The sequence below is a fragment of the Vicia villosa genome, unplaced genomic scaffold, assembly GCF_029867415.1.
Source record: "Vicia villosa cultivar HV-30 ecotype Madison, WI unplaced genomic scaffold, Vvil1.0 ctg.001862F_1_1, whole genome shotgun sequence".
NCBI classification, from domain to species: domain Eukaryota; kingdom Viridiplantae; phylum Streptophyta; class Magnoliopsida; order Fabales; family Fabaceae; genus Vicia; species Vicia villosa.
The window spans coordinates 284,101-307,415 of NW_026705754.1; the positions used below are offsets into that span (position 1 = coordinate 284,101).

Genomic DNA, 23,315 nt, shown 5'->3' on the forward strand with positions numbered 1-23,315 from the left:
GTGCTACGGGTTTTGAAGGAGAAGCAGTTGTATGCTAAGTTATCCAAGTGCGAGTTATGGTTATCAGAGGTGAGTTTTCTTGGTCATGTGATTTCAGGTAACGGGATTGCAGTGGATCCATCCAAGGTAGATGCAGTGCTACAATGGGAGGTTCCGAGATCAGTTACTGAGATCAGAAGCTTCTTAGGTTTGGCGGGTTGTTATCGAAGATTCATAGAAGGCTTTTCGAAGTTGGCACTTCCGTTAACTCAGCTTACTTGCAAGGGTAAGGCGTTTATTTGGGACATAGTTTGTGAAAGGAATTTTGAAGAATTGAAGAGAAGGTTGACTTCAGCTCCGGTTTTGGTTTTACCTGATCCTAAGGAACCGTTTGTGGTGTATTGTGATGCATCGCATATGGGGTTAGGTGGTGTTTTAATGCAGGAAGGTAAGGTGGTGGCTTACGCTTCGAGACAGTTAAGGATTCATGAGAAGAATTATCCCACTCATGATTTAGAGTTAGCTGCGGTTGTTTTTGTATTAAAGATTTGGAGGCATTATCTCTACGGTGCAAGGTTCGAGGTCTTTAGTGATCATAAGAGTTTGAAATACTTATTTGATCAGAAAGAATTGAACATGAGACAACGTAGGTGGTTGGAATTCCTAAAGGACTATGACTTTAGCTTGAATTACCATCCTGGTAAAGCTAATGTGGTTGCCGATGCTTTGAGTCGGAAATCTTTGCATATGTCCGCGATGATGGCGGAGGAGTGGAAACTTTTGGAGCAGTTTCGTGATCTTAGTTTGGTATGTGAATTGACACCAGATAGTGTGAAGTTGGGTATGTTGAAAGTGACGAATGATTTTCTGTCGACCGTTATCAAGAGACAGAAGATGGATGTGAAACTTGTTGATTTGTTTGTGATGGCAAATCAAAGTGATGATGGCGACTTCAGAGTGGATGGTCAGGGTGTTTTGGGATTCCGTGGTCGGATTTGTGTACCTGATGATTCCGAGCTGAAGAGGATGATTTTAGAGGAAGGTCATAGAAGCAGTTTGAGTATTCATCCGGGAGCCAATAAGATGTATCAGGATTTGAAGAAGATCTTTTGGTGGTCTGGTTTGAAAAGAGATGTGGCTCAGTTTGTGTATGCGTGTTTGGTATGTCAGAAGTCGAAGGTGGAACATCAGCGTCCTGCAGGGTTGTTGCAACCGTTGGATATTCCAGAGTGGAAATGGGATAGTATTTCTTGGACTTTGTGACGAGTTTACCGAATACTGTGAGAGGTTTTGATGCAGTTTGGGTGATTGTTGATAGGTTGACAAAGTCTGCTCACTTTATTCCTATTAACATCACTTTTCCAGTTGCGAAGTTAGCTGAGATTTATATCAAAGTGATTGTGAAACTACATGGTATACCATTGAGTATTATGTCGGATAGAGATCCGAGATTCACATCAGATTTTTGGAAAGGTTTACAAGAGGCTCTAGGTTCTAAGTTGAGGTTGAGTTCGGCTTATCATCCTCAGACAGACGGTCAGACCGAAAGGACTATTCAATCATTAGAAGACTTATTGATGGCGTGTGTTCTTGAGAAGGGAGGTTCATGGGATACTTATCTTTCGTTGATAGAATTCACTTACAACAACAGTTTTCATTCTAGTATCGGAATGGCACCTTTTGAAGCGCTATATGGTCGTAAGTGTAGAACTCCATTATGTTGGTTTGAATCAGGCGAGAGTGTGGTACTCGGACCTGAGATGGTAAGAGAGACTACAGAGAAGGTGAAATTTATTCGTGAGAAGATGAGAAGTTCACAGAGTAGGCAAAAGAGTTATCATGACAAGCGAAGGAAAGATTTGGAATTCCAAGCTGGCGATCATGTATTCTTAAGAGTTACGCCTATGACGGGTGTTGGTCGAGCTTTGAAATCGAGGAAGCTTACTCCGCGTTTTATTGGTCCTTATTAGATATCGGAGCGAATTGGCAAAGTTGCGTATCGGGTGGCGTTACCGCCAAGTCTTGCTAATCTGCACGATGTGTTCCATGTGTCTCAGTTGAGGAGATACATTGCAGATCCATCCCATGTGATTCAGATGGATGATGTGCAAGTGCGTGAGAACCTGACGGTTGAGACGATGCCAGTGCGTACTGAGAGGCAAAGAGATCGCCTTGGTGAAGGTCGTCTGGTTAGGTGCGGCAGGTGAGAGTATGACCTGGGAGTTGGAGAGTAAGATGCGAGACTCCTATCCTGAGTTGTTTGTAGCTGGTAAATTTTTATTTTCGAGGACGAAAATCTTTTAAGTGGGGGAGGGTTGTAACGCCCGTAAATGTGTTTTTCTAATTAATTGTGATGTTTGCTACATTTCCTAAATTTTACCGTTTTTGAGTCGTGTCAGTCGGTAAATATTAATTATGTTAATATTTTATTTATTACTTTCCATGTGTGTAATTATTAGGTTTGGGTGTTAATTGTTTAGAATTAATGTTTAATAACATTTGGGCCAAAATTGGAATTAATGAGAGTTATGTGGGTGAAAATGAGAAGTAGAGAAATAGAAAGAGTTATAGAGATGTAGAAGATTATGTTGTCTTAGAATAGAAGAGAAAAAGAGATATTTTGGATAAAAAGAAAGAAATAGAGAGAAAAGTGAGAAGAGAAAGAGAAGAAGAGATTTTTGTGAGAAGAACAACCAAGCTAGAATCAAGATTTACCAAGGTAAGGGGGTGAATCTAGTTTATCTTGATTGTATGATCCTTATAGTTTGTTCTTGTTCTTGTACATTTTCTATGCTTTGGCCAAAAATGTTAGGTTATGAGTTTTGTGAGTTTTGAAGTTGTGAATATGATTTTGTGGTGTGTATGTGTTGTATGATGATAGATATCTTCATTGATCATGGTTGCTTTACATTTCTCCATGTTTTATTATTGATGAAGGAATTATTAGGTTATTTACATTTAGTGAATGAACCATGAATCATTGGTTGTTAGCATGAATATATGGCATGTATGGATTGTGTAGGAGGTTTAGGGAAGTTTACATGAGGTTTTGAGATGGTTGATTTGGGTTTAGCAGGTCTGTTGCAGAACTGGTTTTTCTGAGTTTTCGCAGGTTCGCTAAGCGGCCCTGGGTCCGCTAAGCAGAAGAAGATATTTATGGAAATTTCACAGAAACCGCTAGTGCGCCTCTAAGCGGAGCTTCTTGCATTTTTTTTCATTTTGCTACTGGAATGTTCGCTAAGCGACCCGTTGCGACCCGCTAAGCGGCCAGTGCTGAAACTTGTTTTTCCAAACTTCGTTTTGCTCTATCTTTTGAACCGGAGGTCGTTTCTACGTGCCGTTCGAAGCGTTATGAAGCTTATTGAGCATGCTTTATGATAAAGATGAGTGTGTTGGTAGTTGAATGATTTTTCATAAATGTATTTTGTGAAATGATATTTGCTAATCGAGTATGTTTTGACGGTATATGTGTGCTGTGTGAATTTGAACGCCTGAGTGGCAATTTTGGCGATGTATCCGTGTGGATTAATATAACCGGTGTGATGTGGATATGTGACCGAGTTATATTATTGTTGTTGTTGTTGTTATGTAATCGAGTCGTTTGTATGCACAACATAACATTTCAATACGTTAATGGCGGAATGCTGTTAACAGATGGCCTGCGGGCATTGGTTACCAGTAGGAGCTTAATGCTCGGTAACAGTATATTAGCCTGAGTGGCAAGAGGTCATCAGTGGGAGCTAAATGCTCGATGACAATAGCCCGCGGGCTTCCTGAGTGGAATAAATTCCCAGCATAATGCTCGGCAAGGTGTATTTGTCATAATGACAAGGAGGAGTTTACTCCGGATTTGGTACCACATGCATATGCATAGTCGAGTCTCATTCATCATCGTCTGTCTTTATAATTTATGTTATCATTCATGTGTCGCATTACTTATATATTGATTGTGATTGACTTAGTGGATCACTTTGTTGTATGATTCTTGATGATATTTGTTGGCATTACTATATTTATCATGCCTTTCATTATGAATTATATTCTCACCCTTCTGCCTTAATGTTACCTACTCGTGGGTAATGTGCAGGTGATCCGCAAATGTAGGTGCTCTTTTAGTAGTCGTCCGTTTTGGTGTCGTCCGCTCGTGATACGTAACACCTAGGGGGGATCGAACACTTATTTTGTAGATGATGCTTATAGGATCCTTTTGATGTATATTTGATCCTTTGGATGTATTCATATTATATATTTTGGATACCTTCTCATACATTGTATTTTGGAGGAATATTTGTGGATATTCTGTTTACCGATATATATATATATATATATATATATATATATATATATATATATATATATATATATGTGTGTGTGTGTGATACAATCAAGTGTTTATGAGAATCCTTCCTCTTTGATTATATGTGTTACGCATCTTTTACGAGTATGTTATGTTTAGTAATGTGGTTACTTAAGTGTAATACCCTAATTGTTTTTATGAATTTAATTTTATACTCTGATATTTGTACCTATATGCCTGGGTAGAATTGGGGTGTTATATATTTCCTTCAGCAGGCACTTCTCTAGTTTCTCTATTTCAGATAAAGGTTGCCCAACATTCACCATATTGACGCCTGCTGGGGGAACTTCAGAAATCCTTATCTGTTGAAGTTTCACTCTGAGGTCTTCAGTGGTCTCGCTAGTTTTCTCCTTAAGATCTTCAATGATTTCTGTCTCGAATGACTCTTCAACATCAGTATTGAAGATTACATTGTTGTTTAGGCTCTCAGTAGCCTGCTTTCCTGTTGAAATCATCTCCCATTCAGCAATGTCAGGTTCAGACACATCCACCATATTAATGTCGATTGGTTCAGCGTAGTTGGTGTTAGCGACATTCAGGGGATCAGCATCGACCTTCATGTGATTATTTCCCTTATCAGCGAACTTCAAACGTCCATCCTTGATAGCATTTTGAATTAGATCCCTGAAAAGAAAGCATTGTGAGGTTTTATGGCCTAAAAGACCATGATATTTGCAAAAACCTCGTTTCTTCCGCTGTTCCAATGGAGGAAGTTTGGAATTTGGAGGCACTATCATTTGGCCATCTTTTACTAGAAAATCAAAGATTTCGTCACATTTAGTGACATCAAAAGTGTAAGTTTTCTTTGGAAATTTATCACTCTTGTCATTCTCGACAGGATTTTTCCCATTCAAAGGGGTGAGCAATTTACAAGAGTAAGGGGGTGCTTCTTTTAATTCGGCTAAGTCTATTTCGACCTCTTCGAAACTGTATGAATCCTCGAAGGCTTCGCCTTCAGCCTCAATATATGCCACTCTCTCCTTCTTATAATTCTTGTTCGCTCTGGCCTTTTCAGCTTTCAATCGTTCGACTTGTCGAACTCTATCTTCCAGTTGGGCCATATCCCTCAAATATTGAGTATCCAATTTCTTTCTAATTGAATAATCTAAACCTCCTGCAGCCATTTCGACTAATTCATGTTCTGGAACAACTATGAAGCATCTTGATTTCAGCAAACGGAACCTATTCGAATAATCATCTATGGGTTCCGTGAATTTCCTCTTAATGCTAGCCAACTCTTTCAAACTTATCTTGGTTTGGCCCATATAGAATTGTTCATGGAACAACCTCTCCAAGTGTGCTCAAGCATCTATGGAATTTGGAGGTAAGATGGCAAACCATGTGAAAGCATTTTTTGTTAGCGAACTAGGGAAATATTTAATTCTCAAGTTTTCATGCCTGCTAAATCACTAGCCTCTGTCAAGTATCGGGCTATGTGTTCCACAGTCGATTCACTAGTATCCCCAGAAAATTTTGTAAATTTGGGTACTTTGGTACCTCTTGGTAATTCCGTTTGCAGAATATACTCCGCTACAGGGGAAGTGTAATTTGGACGTCAAAGTCCAGTAATAAGGCCATTATTAGCCATAATTCTTTCTATCATGGTGGTTAGGTTATTTTCTGTCGCCATATTGTCTCTCCTAACCCTGTGTAATGCTTCATCTGGATGTTCGTCCCTGTTCACCACAACTAGCCTAGGCTGTTCCTGGGGAACCTCTTGTAGACCAGTATTGGTCCTTCGATTCTGATTTTCTAAATCTATTACTTGATTTCTTTCGACGGGTATCTGCCTAGGTGGCTGAACTACATCTTGAACACGTTCTAAGACTGGGTCACCTTCTCGATAGTTAGACTGGTTATTTCTTTGCCTAGTAGATGTTTGAGGGGCTCTAAAGAATTCTGCCATTCGACCTATTTGTGAAGATATTTTTTGGTATGTTTCTACATTATCCTGGTTAGTCCTGGTAATGTTTGCTATTAAGGGAGAAAAAATCGATCCCATTTCTCTAGCAAGAATACCCACCTTATCGTGGTTACTTGCATCCATCTCATGCCTAAATACTGCTTGACTATTGGTAGTTAAGAGAGGCATTTGGCCCGATGGGCCTATATTCTGTGCGCTTCGACCTACTGAACCAGCGTTAGGCGAAAATGTTGTTGCACTAGGTTGAGTATATGTAGGTCCTGCACCCTGTAATCCTGCCATATATGAAAACGGCATTCCATAAGGATTTCCAGATCTCCAACCCTCGAATGATGATGATGATGGTCTTGGGGTTTGTTGTTGAATTGCGACACGCAAAATGTGGTATTTCACTGCGCCTGTAAAGTGAGGCATAGTGGTCGAACTGGAAACTGGGACTGTCCCTGTTGGCACTGATATATTTTCGGGCATGGCCTAGGAACTAACTATGGCCAAAGACCCTATCGAAGCGGGTATTTCCTGTGCTTCTGATGTAGAAGTCGAAACATTTGTAGTACTTGCTGCTACTGTTCCTGACCCTTTTGGGGGATCTTGATCTCCCCTTCCACTGGTCGAATTGACCATTTTTTTGTCGTACCTTCGTTTGGGAATCGGTTGCGCACAGTTGGTTAATTTACTGTTCCTAAGGTTCATACAAGGTCTTGATATATTCTAGACAAAAAATAAATAACAAATTAATGACAATTGTTTGACACCGTCCCACTGGGCGTGCCAATTTATTTACGGTGATTTCCGGTAAACAACCGCTAGTCCTCCAAACTATAAATATACTTTGGTTACTCGCAGGATCGACTAGATTGATCCTAGGACCTAATCAAATAGTTGTCTTTCGAGATAATTTGGTTCATATTTGTTGGTCTTTTGCTTCGAAACTTGGTTATAGTATGAACATGTAAATAACTTGCGAAATAAACTAACAAAGAATGTACACAACTGAAACATAAACTGGTTATAAATGTAAGTGAAACTATGACGAGAAGATAAAGGAATGTAACTTTCAGAAACGTAAAGTACAGAAATGTAAAGTGCAAAAATGTAAAGACTTATGGTCGCGACTTTACGTGTCTATTAGTTAGGATAACTGCAAGTGCACAGTCGTGTCGTGTAGTTTTAAAAGATATCGAATCCACAGGGACTATAAATCGACCTACCGTTATCTAAAGTTACTATGTAAAGCTAAGGCTAATGATATTTGAGTTGTTAATAAGGGGAAACTAAAATCTTAAATCTAGGTAAAATATAAATGCACGGATATCGGTATGTAGTTCGTCTAACTTAGGGGATCCGAAGTTCCATTGGCCAAATTCTTATTAAATAAAAAACCTTTACTAACTATGTCATTTAAAAGTCCTCCTGTCAAACTCTCGCTCTATTGATTAAGACTACGATCCTAACTCATATTGTACGCTCTCGCCATCCCACCAGATTTAGAAACGCTTTTTATAAACATCATATTTAATAAAATGCTCGCTTCACGAAGATGTTACCTACTTAAATCTCCTAGTCTCAAACTCTCGCTCTGTTGACTCGGATCATGCTAGTATTCCCTAACGTACGCTATCGCCATCCCGCGTCGGGTTTAAAAACACTTTTTGAAAATAAATAAATTCTAATTAGTTTTAATACGCTTTCGCCATCCTTAAAACTAATGTCCTATGTTTACTATCCAGTTAAAGATCTTAAACTCTCGCTCTGTTGATCTTAAACTTTATCAGTTCTAAAACCTCAAACTCTCGCTCTGTTGGTTTTATAAGTTTCTCATATTAAATTAGACACAAAACCAGAAACGAGTAATTTTTAATAAAACATATTTAAACCAATTTATTTCGGATCCCTACGGTTAAATTACTTTACATACCGATATCTAAATAAATTAGCCAGACATATTAATATGGTTAAATATGCATAAACAGATTCGGTTCATAATTTTAGGCATATTAATTGGCATACAATATATCATGCAAATAAATATAAATAAAGGCGGTAAATAATAAACCTGAATAAAATTAATCTGAAATGAAATTGAATCTTGAACTACTCAAACTTCCACCGCAGGTTGGCTGGATCGTTCTTTAGAAATTATTCGGCAGGAATTAAAAACAAGGAAATAAAAACTAAATTTAACGTAAAGTTAGATCCGTTAAAGGTTCATAACAATTTCCGGTGTAGAAATTGTTGTGAGAAAATATGAACGAAAGTAGAAATAAAAGCTGGAATTAAAAATGCTGGAATGAAAGGAAAATAATACTGAACTAAAAACAGTGGCTGGGACTAAGCATGGTCCAACCCCTTTTACGTGAACATCTTGTCCTTTATATAGTGCTACCTTGTAACTTCTATTCCGTAAAACGTGGCCTTAAACTTCCTGAAGTGTAGCCCACTTTGACTTAGAGCGTGGCATGAAAATAGAAGAATTTGAGGAAGTCATAGAGACGTGCGTTTCAAGTGGAAAAAATGGTGGAGACGGACGGAGAAAAAGGTGGGAGACGGGCGTCCCCTAAAGGAGACGTGGCACCCTATTTTATAGGAGACGGACGTCTCCATTTATCCTTCATCAACAATGTGACTAAATGTCACACAAGAAACAAATGTGACCATATATTATATATATATATATATATATATATATATATATAGGTGGGCCCTGCCCCATGTTTATATATATATATATATATATATATATATATATATATATATATATATATATATATATATATATATATATATATATATATATATATATATATATATATATATATATATATTATTTTCTTCATTTCTTCTCCTTTTTACTCCTTTTCTTCGGGGAGCCTCGTAAACATTAAATTCCTGAAACACATTAAAATACCAGCGTAATACCAACATAAAACAACATAATTAAAATAAAACAGGGAAATAATCTATGTAAATCAAGTCAAATATGTGATACATTTTCGCGTTATCAAACACCCCCACACTTAAACTATTGCTTGTCCTCAAGCAATCAACCAACACGGTAAAAGAAAATAATTAAGCTCGATTCAAAACAAGGGCATGACACGACTCCTAATCATATTTGTGTTAGGCAAATGTTACATCGATAGGTAATAGATATCAACACCAAGGATACCGTAACGACACAATGTTCAAAAACTCCCTCCTTATACAAACCAATTCGAATTATGCCATTATAACTCAACCTATGTATCTCGTTTTTCCTTTCACTCTTTTCATTCAAGCGCAATCACATTAAGCCCGTTATCCGTACACACACATAGTAGGGAAATCGGTTAGCGACTATGATCGTTTTCTTTTCTTTAGCACGGGGTTCTGGTTTTTTAAATGGCGAAGCCCCATCTTTACCAACTGCGGTTGTGGGGGATCGGACCGTAATCCACCCTACCAAGCCCAGTACCAGTGACCTCTGGGCCAACCAACAGTGGGTGCTAATTATTAAATCCTTATTGGCTTAACAACCGTTGGGCTAAATGACCGGGTGAGGGACACCTAACTTAGAAGGCTATTCTTCAATTAAATCATTTATTTATTAAAAACAGGATCATTCACTTATATTCATCGACTCCCTACGTAGTTTGTGCTTAAGATGGTGCCGACTGCTAATATAAACTACTTAAGAGCTACTTTGAAAACTTGATCCTGAGGTCTCGACATAATGGGCATCCAAATTGATATCACATAATGAGGGGGTTTAGGGTGTCAGGACGGTATCGATGTTATTGAAACATCTCCAAGTATTTCTAACAATGCCTAAAGTGTGACAACCTCTATACTTTCAGAGTGTGCATGCCATGCGTCAAAATTCAAATTTTTGTTGGAGGTTAAAATTTTCAAATTTTGGGGAAATTCGATAACAATAGAAAATCATATGTAAAGACTGGACAATATAACTAGAAAACAATAAAGCAACAAATGAAAGCGGTAAAGCTTCTCCCCCACACTTAAACCAAACATTATCCTCAATGTTTCGATCCAAGGTGGAGAAGAAAAGATAGAACCTATATGGATGCTACCGGCGGGCTATCACGACCAAATCTGCTCCGCGTCCGGAGGAAATACCTTCTCCTATCATGCTCACCAACTGTGTCACCACCAGCAGCAATACTCGTAGGAATGTGCGTGGAGACTCATTCATCTTTGAGATGATCGTCTATAGATTTTTCGCCTAGATATGGTCGAGACGTAACAAGCGATCCATACTTTTATTATCTGCAAGTTCAAACGATAAAAGGAAAACATTAAACTGAAAACTCGTGGGTTGCCTCCCACGCAGCGCTTTGTTTAACGTCAATAGCTCGACGGCTTAAGAGTGCAAGCACTCAAGTTGGTTCTCTCGAGAATGACTCCTTGGTTGAACTCTTAGCAAACCTCGTTTTCCATGGCCACTTATCGAGCCATCTCACATATCCCTCACCTCTTCTTCTCTTTCTTCTGTGGGGTGGTTCATTAATTTGAAATCGTGGTGGCGGTTCTGGATCTATCCTAAGTATCAGCTTTTCGAGTTCGGGCTTTTTGATATTATCCACCACCTCAAAGGTTAACCTTACCCTCTTAACAATAGTAATATTCCTAGTTTTATGGTTCTCTAACTTCTCTTTTCTGTGGGGTGGTTTGCTCTTTTGAACTCGTGGTGGTGGTTCTGGATCTATCCTAAGTGTTAGTTTTTCGAGCTTAGGATTAGTAATTTCGTCCACCGTCTCAAAGGTTGACCTCACCCTCTTAACACTAATGATCTCCTTGGCTTCATGGTCCTCTAAATTTCTCTTTTTATGCAAGACTTCAAACAAGAGTGCATTTGGGTGGATATTTTCCAATACCTCCACTTACGTTTTGGATTGGGATTCTACCTTAGCTTCCATAAAACTTTGCGGAAAAGGAATCGGTGGGGTATAGGGAAGAGGAACAACTATAGGTGCTTCCTTCTCTACCTCTTCTACAACCTCCCTTTCAGTTGGTGTTGGTGGATTTTTCTCAATCTCCACTCTTTTCTTACTAGAACTCTTCTCAACCACATCATCACTCTCCTCAATCTCATTATCACTTTCCTTAATCTCATTATCATTTTCCTCCATCTCATTATCACTCTCCTCAGGAATTTCAATTTGTTTTTCACTAATGTTTGTGTCAATATACTCCTCAAGTAAGTCTCCTAGTGGTTTTTGTTCAAGTTGGGAGATTTGAGTCTCTAATGCCATGTTGTGGGCCGCGAGGGACTCAACCATAGTGGTCAGTTGCCTAAGGGTTTCATTGTTTTGAAGACTTTGTTTGATAAACTCTTGGTTTTGGACGGTTTGTGTCTCTATAAAGTGCTCCATCATGGCTTCTAATCTAGAGTGAGTTAGCGTCTCGTCGGGATCCTCCATTGATGTTTCGAAGTTAAAATTATGGGATTCTTGAGGTTCTTCAAAGGGAGTTAGCGTTGCGTTTTGTGTTTCCTCAAGGTGCTTCGTCATCATAGATTCTAGCCTAAAGAGAGTTTGTGCTTCAATGAATTCCTCCATTAAGATTTCGAGGTTGGATTTATGATAATCTTGCGACTCCTCAAAATGTTGGGCGTGGTGATCGTAGAGGAAATTTGGTTGATGATAAGTTTGCGTTGCATTGAAATCCTCTATTAATGCTTCGAGGTTAGAATTATAGGATTCTTGTGGTCCCTCGAAGTAGGTTAGCGTCGCATTTTGTGTTTCCACAAAGTTCCTTGTCATCATAGATGTTTCATTAAAATTTTCCAATATTATTTCGAGGTCGGATTTATGGGGTTTTGGCGACTCCTCAAAATATTGATTATGGTGATCGTAGAGGAAATTCAGTTGAGGATAGGTTTGGTTGGGATTATAAAATTCTTGTGGTTCCTCAAAATGTTGGGATTGGTGATTGTAAAGGGAATTCGGTTGAGGATAAGCTAGTGTCGAATTGTAATCCCCAATTAATGTTTCGAGGTTTGGATTGTAGGCTTCTTGTGGTTCCTCGAAATGTTGAGATTGGGAGTTGCAGAGGTAATTTTGGTGAGAATGAATTGGTGGCGCAACATTGAAGTTCTCCAATAGTATTTCGAGATCGGATTTATAGGATCTAGGTGATTCCTCGAAATACTGGGAGTGGGGGTTATAGAAAAAGTTTGGGTGATACATAGTAGTAAATGAAAATAAAAAAAAATGCCTTAGTCTCTACGGTGTAATAGCGAGTTACGATATCGACTTGAATAGTCCCCGGCAACGGCGCCAAAAACTTGGCCGCGACTTTACGTGTCTATTAGTCAGGATAACTGCAAGTGCACAGTCGTGTCGTGTAGTTTTAAAAGATATCGAATCCATAGGGACTATGAATCGACCTACCGTTATCTAAAGTTACTATGTAAAGCTAAGGCTAATGATATTTGAGTTGTTAATAAGGGGAAACTAAAATCTTAAATCTAGGTAAAATATAAATGCGCGGATATCGGCATGTAGTTCGTCTAACTTAGGTGATCCGAAGTTCCATTGGCCAAATTCTCATTAAATCAAAAACCTTTACTAACTATGTCATTTAAAAGTCCTCCTCTCAAACTCTCACTCTATTGATTAAGACTACGATCCTAACTCATAATGTACGCTCTCGCCATCCCACCAGATTTAGAAACGCTTTTTGAAAACATCATATTTAATAAAATGCTCGCTTCATGAAGATGTTACCTACTTAAATCTCCTAGTCTCAAACTCTCGCTCTGTTGACTCGGATCATGCTAGTATTCCCTAACGTACGCTCTCGCCATCCCGCGTCGGGTTTAAAAACACTTTTTGAAAATAAATAAATTCTAATTAGTTTTAATACGCTTTCGCCATCCTTAAAACTAATGTCCTATGTTTACTATCCAGTTAAAGATCTTAAACTCTCGCTCTGTTGATCTTAACCTTTATCAGTTCTAAAACCTCAAACTCTCGCTCTGTTGGTTTTATAAGTTTATCATATTAAATTAGACACAAAACCAGAAACGAGTAATTTTTAATAAAACATATTTAAACCAATTTATTTCGGATCCCTACGGTTAAATTACTTTACATACCTATATCTAAATAAATTAGCCAGACATATTAATATGGTTAAACATGCATAAATAGATTCGGTTCATAATTTTAGGCATATTAATTGGCATACAATATATCATGCAAATAAATATAAATAAAGGCGGTAAATAATAAACCTGAATAAAATTAATCTGAAATGAAATTGAATCTTGAACTACTCGAACTTCCACCACAGGTTGGCTGGATCGTTCTTCAGAAATTATTCGGCAGGAATTAAAAACAAGGAAATAAAAACTAAATCTAACGTAAAGTTAGATCCGTTAAAGGTTCATAACAATTTCCGGTGTAGAAATTGTTGTGAGAAAATATGAACGAAAGTAGAAATAAAAGCTGGAATTAAAAATGCTGGAATGAAAGGAAAATAATACTGAACTAAAAATAGTGGCTGGGACTAAGCATGGTCCAACCCCTTTTATGTGAACATCTTGTCCTTTATATAGTGCTACCTTGTAACTTCTATTCCGTAAAACGTGGCCTTAAACTTCCTGAAGTGTAGCCCACTTTGACTTAGAGCGTGGCATGAAAATAGAAGAATTTGAGGAAGTCATAGAGACGTGCGTCTCAAGTGGAAAAAATGGTGGAGACGGACAGAGAAAAAGGTGGGAGACGGGCGTCCCCTAGAGGAGACGTGGCACCCTATTTTATAGGAGACGGACGTCTCCATTTATCCTTCATCAACAATGTGACTAAATGTCACACAAGAAACAAATGTGACCACGTCACATTTTGTTTATATATATATATATATATATATATATATATATAAACATGGAGCGGGGCCCACCTATATATATATATATTATTTTCTTCATTTCTTCTCCTATTTACTCCTTTTCTTCGGGGAGCCTCGTAAACATTAAATTCCTGAAACACATTAAAATACCAGCGTAATACCAACATAAAACAACATAATTAAAATAAAACCGGTAAATAATCTATGTAAATCAAGTCAAATATGTGATACATTTTCGCGTTATCAACTTATCGAAAAGAAAACTGGAATTGAAGGAAAGACTAGGCGAAAAGTAAAGGAAATTTAAAGACACTTTGATTCTGTAAATAGAAATACAAACATATTAAAAGTGTGGTGTCATACGTACATTTCTCAGCGAACTCTTTCTCTTAACACTTGATACTTGAGTGATTTGTGAATGATTTGTACAAAATGAACATCCTAGATCCTGATACTAAGACCCTTATTTATACTAATTCGACCCTAACGGTCCTACGCTAACAAAATGCCATGTTGCTCACATGCATGCGTTTCGAATCCCTGGGGCGTCATCTATCCTTGTTCGGTTATACAGAATATTTCGAAATTCAAATTTTGCCGCCTGAATTCTCTTTTGATACGTGGCAACGTGATCTTTAATGAGAATGCAACGAAATACTATAAGCTCCAGTACTCTTGTATTTCGAAAAATGCTTAAGTCTCGAAGACAATCTATCTCGATTCAGCTTCGATTTCAATCATCTTCATCATAAATAACATCCTCGGAAATGGCCTTTAAAAAGCCATTTATTCTCAGGAATGGCCATCGAAAGCCATTTTTTTCTTCGAACTCTAATTCTTCAAGAAACATATTCTTCAATCGAAATCTCCAGCTAACACTGGTGTAGTCACTTCACGCGGTTTAGTAGCTTCAAGTTTTGTAGTAGCTTCAAGTGGTGCAGTTCCTTCAACAGGTGTTGTTGCTTCAACTAGTGCAGATGTCTTAGATTTCTTAGTTGTGCCTCTTTTTTTGTTTGTTCCCTTTGGCCTACCCTGCAACCATGAAAATTAAAACAAGTCATGAGAAATTAAAAATACATTAAAAAATAAAGTTTGTTGACAGTTTGACTTACTTACCCTTTTTTTGGTCTTGTCTCCACAATTTGTGTTTGGCTTCCTTGGGTGCCTGCAACATCTCTTGGCAGTCCACCTTCAACAACTATTAGTTGTTTGTTTTTCTTACAGGTCCTTGTGTTATGTCCATATTCCAAGCAAGTATTGCACCTATGACTTGTGTTTGTCCTTTTCCATCTAGTTTGGGAAGCCTCATCTTGCTCTTTTTTTCTTAGTTTCTTGGGTCTACCGGGACCCTCTCTTGAAACTAGGTTGCAATATGTCAGGGTCAGTAGTCCTTGGCCATTTGTTTTGGCCATCAAGGGTAATGATAATTTCATTGTAACATGATACATAAGTATTCCTATGATAACATTTGTGAACATACTTAATGGGATCATCAACTTTTCTATGTATGGCTGCAACAACATGTTTACAGGGGATCCCAACCAAGTCCCAAAAGTTACATGAACAAGTATGTTTTGCCAAGTCTACAACAAAACTATCTATGAACATTATATGAGTTACCTGAAATGTTAATCTACTTGCATAGGTTGGCAACCAATTTTCACTTTTTCCTATCTCCCTATCTAACCTCCTAAGTGGTTTTGACATGATCTTTCCTTTGTAATTTTCTACCTTCTCTCTAAGAGTTGCAAACCTACCCATAAGATAGTTCCTAATCCACTCAAACATGGTGATAATAGGTTTATTCCTTTGCATAAAAATTGTTGCATTGAAGGATTCACTAAGATTGTTCATAAAAAAATCACATTAGAGTACATGGGAAATGCATGCTTACACCACTTAAGTTTGGGTATAACATTTAGCCATTCAAAAGCATCTAAACTCACCTCCTTAATCTGATTCATCTTGTCCTCATGTGCTTCCAAATAGGTTGCCTTTGCTGTAGCCATGATGAGATCTCTGTATAGTGTACCACCTCCATACTTCTTCTTGAAGTTAGCATATAAATGCCTCAGGAAAAACCTGTGTTCAAACTCAGGATATTCTTCCTCAAATACATTCACTAGTCCCTATACAAAATTGAACCAATGAACACTACATCAGAGACCTAATCAGCATTAGCATTCTTGTTGAAGAACTTTCTCCCACATTTGTGCTTTTGACATAGAGTTTTGATCCTAAAAGATGTTGTTCTCAAAACCCTATTACATAGGACTGTGTAGTCACATTGTTGTTTGTCCTTACAAACAATCCCACACCTTTTCCCTCATTTTTGGCAAACCTCACCTCCCTACCATTCAATGCATTATGTTCAAGTACAACCTTATTAAATTGCTTCAGAGATGCAAATTCCATTCCCACCTTGAATAAGAATTCTTTTCTAAGTGTTTCACCTTCATTAAATCTGATCACTGATGGCCTCTCATCAGCACTATCATCATTAGCCCCATTATGAAGCTCATCAGTTATGTAATCATCATCAATTACATGTTCCTTTTCCATCTCAATAGTAGTCAAGCCTTTAAAAATCCCTTGACCTATGCCAACACCATTATTCCCTTGACCCGTGGCAGCACCATCATCCACTTGACTAGTACTAGCACCCTTATGCACATGACTTGTACCTTCACCAATGACTTTATCAAAATCGTGCATTCTCTCCTCTTCACTATCTTCAAAGTGAATTCCATTCAAAAAGTCTTTAATTGATTCACTATCCCCAACCTCTTCATTTTCCTAAACACTAACATGGCCTTTTTCTTTCTCTATTAACTTCTCCATACAAGTCTTCTCACCATTAGATAATATCGCCTCTGTATATATCTCAATATCACACTTAGTCTCCTCAGCACGCAGAGCTAACTTTATAGCATCATCATCATCATTAACAAAGGGTTTAAGATCATTTTCAAGACATTCCTTTTCAGCTTTCCACCACATCTTAACATCTTCGATTTTAAACGAAGAATTCTTGCCCTTAATTAAGTCATGGGCTTCAAAGTATGACCAATAATCAGAGTCTTGCCCACTTATATCATAAATGTCCCCCTTCATATGTTAACCATATATCCTCTACAAAAGAGCCTTTGGTATAAAAAACAATCTTAAATAATCCCATATCCTACACATTTCAAGAAAAAACAAGGATACATCAGACATTATCATCAGAGTCAAAAACCCTAGATTTTTTCAATCAACAAACCAAGACAAGAAGAATCGTTTTCACTATCAATACTGAAAGGACCAAACAATAGGAAGTGGGGCTTACCTTTTCGTTCTTAGGACCATAGCATGCAAGTGATGATTCATCAACGTTGGGACCACAACAACACATCGTCACATGGGTGTTTTCGAGAGAGAGAGAGAGAGAGAGAGAGAGAGAGAGAGAGAGAGAGAGAGAGAGAGAGAGAGAGAGAGAGGGAACAAAGGGACCACAAGAATGATAATTAGGGATTTTGAAACACTAAGGGCTTTTTATCAAGATTACAAATGTCACATAAGTTAATGAAATCCAACTCAGTAAAAAAATAGAAGATTTGATCCACGTGTGTTGCCACATAAGCAGCCGTTAGTGGCATTTGACGCTAGGGATCAATTATTCTGACGAAAAATTTTGAAGGTACGATTTCTTGAAGAAAATTTTTGGAGGGACTAAAAACGAAATTTAGAATATTTAGACGGACCAAAAACTTATTTAATCATAAAATAAAATATTTTCTTCTTTTTTATCCTTATTATTTTAACAAAAACTCACTTTTATCCTTTATAATTTATTTTAATTAAAAATAAAATTATTATGTATTAAATATCTTTTGTGTCATTTTACATTTATAAATTAGTTGAACCGCTAATTTTACCAAACACTTCAATTAGCTTATCAACTATCAGTCTCAACCATCAGCTATAAGCTATCAGTCATCACCCATAAGGTATAAGCTATCAATTAGCTTATCAGCCAACTACTATTTTGCCCAAACAGATCCAAACTCAAAATTATGTCTTACCAAACAGAGACTATGACTCTGTTTGGCAAGCCCTATCTTGAGCTTATAGCTTATAGCTTATAAGCTCGTAAGATAATAAAAGACTTGTTTGGTAACAGTCTTTTCATCACAAGCTTATAGTTTATTTTACTAACTTATAACTTATTTTCCAGACGCTATTTTAAATAGCGTTTTAGCTTATAGCTTATACCTTATCATTTTTCTTCTATTATTACTCTTATAAATTTTAATTATTTTAAATATACATTTAATTATTAATTAAAAAATATCTTTTTATTTTATTTTATTTTACATTTATCAGTTAGTTAAATCGTTAATTTTACCCAACACTTTAATTAGCTTATCAGTCATCCGTCATCAATCGTCCACTATAAGCTATCACCCATCACCCATCATCCATCAGCTATAAACCAGTGTTTTAAAAACCGGACCGGACCGGCCGGTCGGACCGGTCGAACCGGGAACCGGCCAGGTAACCGGTCTGGTTCAATAGTCAGATCGGGTATGCCATCAAACCGGTGGGAACCGGTATAACCCGGTGAAAACCGGGAAAACCGGAAAACCGGCGGTTTAATTGTTTTTTTTTTAACTTTTTTTTTTACTTTTTTTTAAACTTTTTTTTAACATTTCTTTTAAACTTTTTTTTTTACTTTTTTTTTAATATATTTAGTAGTGTATTACTTAAATAGTATTCTCACATAGTTTTTTTCGTTAGTGACAAATTAAAAACTTTATTGTCTATTTGTTATCTTTTCTAATAAATTTTCTTAAATAGCATAAACATATTGAATTTTATTTGATTTTCTTTTTAGGAGGATCCTATTTTGAATTAAATTTGGTACACATTGGAGTTATTTTGTTATAAACTATTCAATTAGATTATGTAGTAATTAAACTTTGTTTAGATTATGTTGTAATTAGACTTTGTTTGCAATTAGACTTTGTAATTTTTTACTATTTTGTTATGTGTGATACCTTTGTTTAAAATTTGAATTTAAGTTATGAAATTGTGAATTTATGATATGATATTTTTAAAAAATTTAAAAGCTAGTTATATTTTTTTAGACACTGAATCATCCGGTTTGACCGGTTTTATATCTATATAATGACAGGTCTATTCAACTGAGTTATCCGATTTAATCCGGTTTAATCCGGTTTGGTCGTGCGATTCGACCAGTGACCCTGTGGTTCGACCGATAAACCAGTAACCCAGTACTCTCACCGGTTCGATGACCGGTCCGGTTTTTAAAACACTGCTATAAACTATAAGCTATGAGGTAGTTTATCATCCCACCGCTAATTTTACCCAAACAAGAGCCTATATGTCTGAAAGATTAGTTATATATTTATATCAATTTATTTCAAAATAAATATTCATAAATTCATAATATCCACGTATCCAACCAAATTTAAATACCCATTCACCTTTATTCAAAAAAAAAAAAAAATACCCATTCACCTAATTTTGGTATATAAATTGGTTCACATATTGTCAAAAAAATTAGGTATGTATTGAAAACAGAAAGCCTACGTGGCTACATGTAGTTGAAATAAAATGGATAGACACATTTATCCATTCCATTAATTCCACTTTCTCACCGCCGGTGATGTCATCAAATCCGCGCCGGCGAAAATGAACACCGTCAAAATCAAAACCACGTTCTTCCCAAAACCTTATGCCTCTCAATCAAAATCAATTAGCGCTTAATTTATCACTCTCACCAAAAAAACCATTAAATTAAATCGCTTTCTTTCATTTTATTCTTCCATTTTTCAATAACCTAGATGAAAATCATGTCTCCTATGTCAACTTTTCCGATTCAAAAACCTCAATTTCATATCTTACTTTTCAATGGATCTAAAATACCTTACAATTGCACTAAAATTACCGCTTCATGGAACATGTAAGTTTCATCTTTAATTTCTTAATTTTTTTGGTGAATGATTTTTATTAGTTTTTTGATATTTTTTTTTTTTTTTTGTGTTTGTTAATTGTTATTGAATATGAATAATAGGTCTATGGATTCGAGATTTTCGTCAACAGTGAATGAAAGTAGTGATATGAAGAATAAGAAGAAGAAGGAAGAGCTCTCGGCGAAGCTTTCAATCTCGCCAGTTCCTAAAGTGGAAGAAAGTGTAAGGTCTGATGGTCTTCGATTCGACCGGTTGCAGCCGTCAGATTATGAATTATTTCGAGAAAGAAGATTTGAGTTTGGGCAGTTTGTAGCTAGAGATGCTGTGCTTGATGAAGAGTATTGGGTATGTTTTATGAACTGTTGGATAGGAGAAAAAATGTTAGGAGTGTGTTTAGAATTAATGATTAATTTAGTGTATGAAATTGTAGGGTTAGTTAATTTGGTCTTGAAATTAAGGAAATTTTACTGAAATGATGTTTGAAATCGAAATTTTTGACCATATTAAGACTCTCAGGCAGAGTAGTCAATAGAGGCGCTATCGTGCTATAGCGGAGCAGAGGCCGGCGGCTATGGGAAGAGCCTTAGTGGTGCATAGCACTATAGTGACCGCTATAGGGTAAGTAGCGGTAGCAGGGATGAAGCGGTTCCCGGTTCGTAGCGGTTTCTGTCCCACTATCTTTGTCCCCTATGAAAAAAGTCAAAATTACCCCTTAAATTTAAAATGTTTTAAGGATAATTTTGGGTTTTTCAATCAAATTTGTGTTGAGACTCAACCCTAATCTTCCTTCACCGATGTTTCTGCACTTCGTTCCCAAGAAAAATCATAAGTTCCCTCACCTCTCTCTGCACTTTGTTCTTACCTCTGCACTTCATACGTTTATAATTATTATTCATGTAATTTATCCAAAAATTAGAGGCCATCCCACTATTTCATTTTTGGGGTCAACCGCTCCGCGCCACTATCCGGGATTGACTACTATGCCCTTAGGGCAATATCAGAGATTAAATAGACCAATCTTCAAGAACTAATGTGATGATTGATTGTTAATTTCAATGGCTACATTTCAACAATTTCATGAACTGAAATGTTGTGCACTAAAGTGCGTCTTTTTATGGTAGATTGATACGTAATGATATTTAGTAATCGATGATGAAAAGAAAAAAGCTTAACAAAATGTTGAAGTTAAAGAAAAATTTGTTTTATAAGCGCATACTCCTTTTACGTGTCTTCAATCATTCCTTTATGCATTTGTACATTTTGTGAGAGAAAAATTGTTTAAAAAATAGCATTTTCTTTTATTTATTTGTATGTTTTTGAATTCTGTGGTAGACAGCAGCCTGGCTAAGGGCAGAAAGTCATTGGGAGAATCGAACATTTGAAAGGTATGATACAACACACATCAGAAAGCTATATTGTGTCATAAATAAGGATTTTGAAGCATCTTTTGTTGTTATTGTGCAAAATATGCATTGAGCAGATTTTAACACTTACATTGAGAACAGACGATGAACCAGATCAAGATGGATAATGTCAAAAATTCGATTTAATAAACATTATGAATGACCCTGCCAATGGTGGGTGTAATTCATTTGACTTGACTCACAATAAATGTAAATTTTGGTGGTAATAATTGGCATTATGTTTTTTTTCTCCAGATACGTTGATACCTACAAAAGGAAATTCGCTGAGCAGGTAGGAGTTTACAGATTAATTTCCTCATTGTGCACTGCATACAGTCTTCCATGAAATTTTAACAAGAATCCTTATTGTTTAGGAATTTAATGCGGTAAAAAGGCGGTGCAAGGTTCAAAATGGGGATAGCTGCGCTTGCATTATCGCGGTAAATCAATCTTATCTTAGATTCTGATGTAGTTGGAAATCCTGGTTGAAAAATATATTACTTTTTGATAATTGATTGTTCTTAAGTATATTTTCGACTTACGGTGTTTGGAGTCAAGTTTATCAGGTGAGGAAGGAGCAGAAGAATGTAAAACGCTCGATAATAAAAAGTATTGTAGGAACACTTGATTTGAATATCCGATATTTGCTGCAAGGAGAGACTTTTCCCGGGGTATTACACATTCTTTCTCATCTGCTGCTCTGTCTTGCCCGATGGTGTTTATGTTTTTCATGAATTAGTCATCACTTATGCAGGAACGAGTTAAGACACCTTTTTCTTGCAGCACAAACAGGACACCACCAAGTAGATATGGTTACATTGCTAACTTATGTGTTACCAAATCGGCTCGCCGACAAGGAATCGCAAGCAACATGATGTATTTTGCTGTTGAATCTGCAAAATCTAACGGTAATATAAACTTTTAAGTTGGAGTAACTTTATAGTTTGTGTCCATATATATTCATGGATTCATTTAGCAGGTGTGAGGCAAGTATATGTGCATGTTGACAGAAATAACATGCCTGGACAATTATTGTACCAAAAGATGGGCTTTGAGGTAATGTAATTTGTTGGTTTCATCTGTATTTCTTATTTTCTGCAATGGATTGTTGCTACTTGTGCAATCAATGACTGGCAGCTTCATCTTTTTTTTTTTTCCAGATGGTTGAAACTGCCAATGCTCGATTGTTATTAGAGGAAACTTACTTGCTACGTTTACAGATGTAAATTATGGAAAATAGTTACTTATAATTCAATAATTCAATTCAACACAGTTGCATATTTCAAAGTTCAACTGCAATTCAACACAGTTGCATATTTCAAAGTTCAACTGCTTCAGTTCCTGTAAATCAAATTCAAGGTATACTTTAGTCTATGTAAATGCGTGTAGGTGTCCATCTTTTAATATATGGATATCTTCCGGTGTAATTTTTCTGGTGTCTTGTATTCTTCCTTTTATGATAAGCATATTCAAATACATTTTGGATTGTAAAAAGATTAATGAAACAGAACAGCAAATATATGTGTTTTTTATTGCAGTGTTCTTGCAGTTACATGATCACATTCTTCCATAATATTACTTGCAACATCTCAAATTTCAAGTTTTCATTCACATTTTATCAAAAATAATATGGAACCATTGAACAAAAAAAAAGTCTACTTTCTGTTTGACTAAACGGGGTTTCAAAATGGAGACATCACTGCTGGTTGTAATTCAACTATACTAAGATGTTTAAATAACAGATTTTTTTTTTTTTTATAATAAAAGTACAAAATTCAGATAAACACATTAATTAGGTGTTTTTTTAAGAAAACAAATTT

General features: G+C 36.5%; 1 protein-coding gene across 1 annotated transcript; it reads left to right on the forward strand.

The window, feature by feature from the left end:
• The first annotated feature begins 19,682 nt into the window (after positions 1 to 19,682).
• On the forward strand, positions 19,683 to 23,032 carry LOC131636926 (GCN5-related N-acetyltransferase 6, chloroplastic-like). The gene is made up of 9 exons (XM_058907507.1): positions 19,683 to 20,082; positions 20,194 to 20,437; positions 21,425 to 21,477; positions 21,751 to 21,787; positions 21,870 to 21,935; positions 22,062 to 22,166; positions 22,250 to 22,403; positions 22,475 to 22,551; positions 22,656 to 23,032. Exons 1-9 carry the CDS (start codon positions 19,964 to 19,966, stop codon positions 22,719 to 22,721), a joined length of 921 nt encoding a protein of 306 aa, XP_058763490.1. The 5' UTR covers positions 19,683 to 19,963; the 3' UTR covers positions 22,722 to 23,032.
• The last annotated feature ends 283 nt before the right edge of the window (positions 23,033 to 23,315 follow it).

Excerpts from the sequence above, each read along its gene's own strand:
- LOC131636926 (XM_058907507.1), top strand. The coding sequence starts at position 19,964 with ATGAAAATCATGTCTCCTATGTCAACTTTTCCGATTCAAAAACCTCAA. Across the intron at positions 20,083-20,193 it reads ATTACCGCTTCATGGAACAT|GTCTATGGATTCGAGATTTT; the intron begins GTAAGTTTCATC and ends TATGAATAATAG. Across the intron at positions 22,552-22,655 it reads ACCAAAAGATGGGCTTTGAG|ATGGTTGAAACTGCCAATGC; the intron begins GTAATGTAATTT and ends TTTTTTTTCCAG.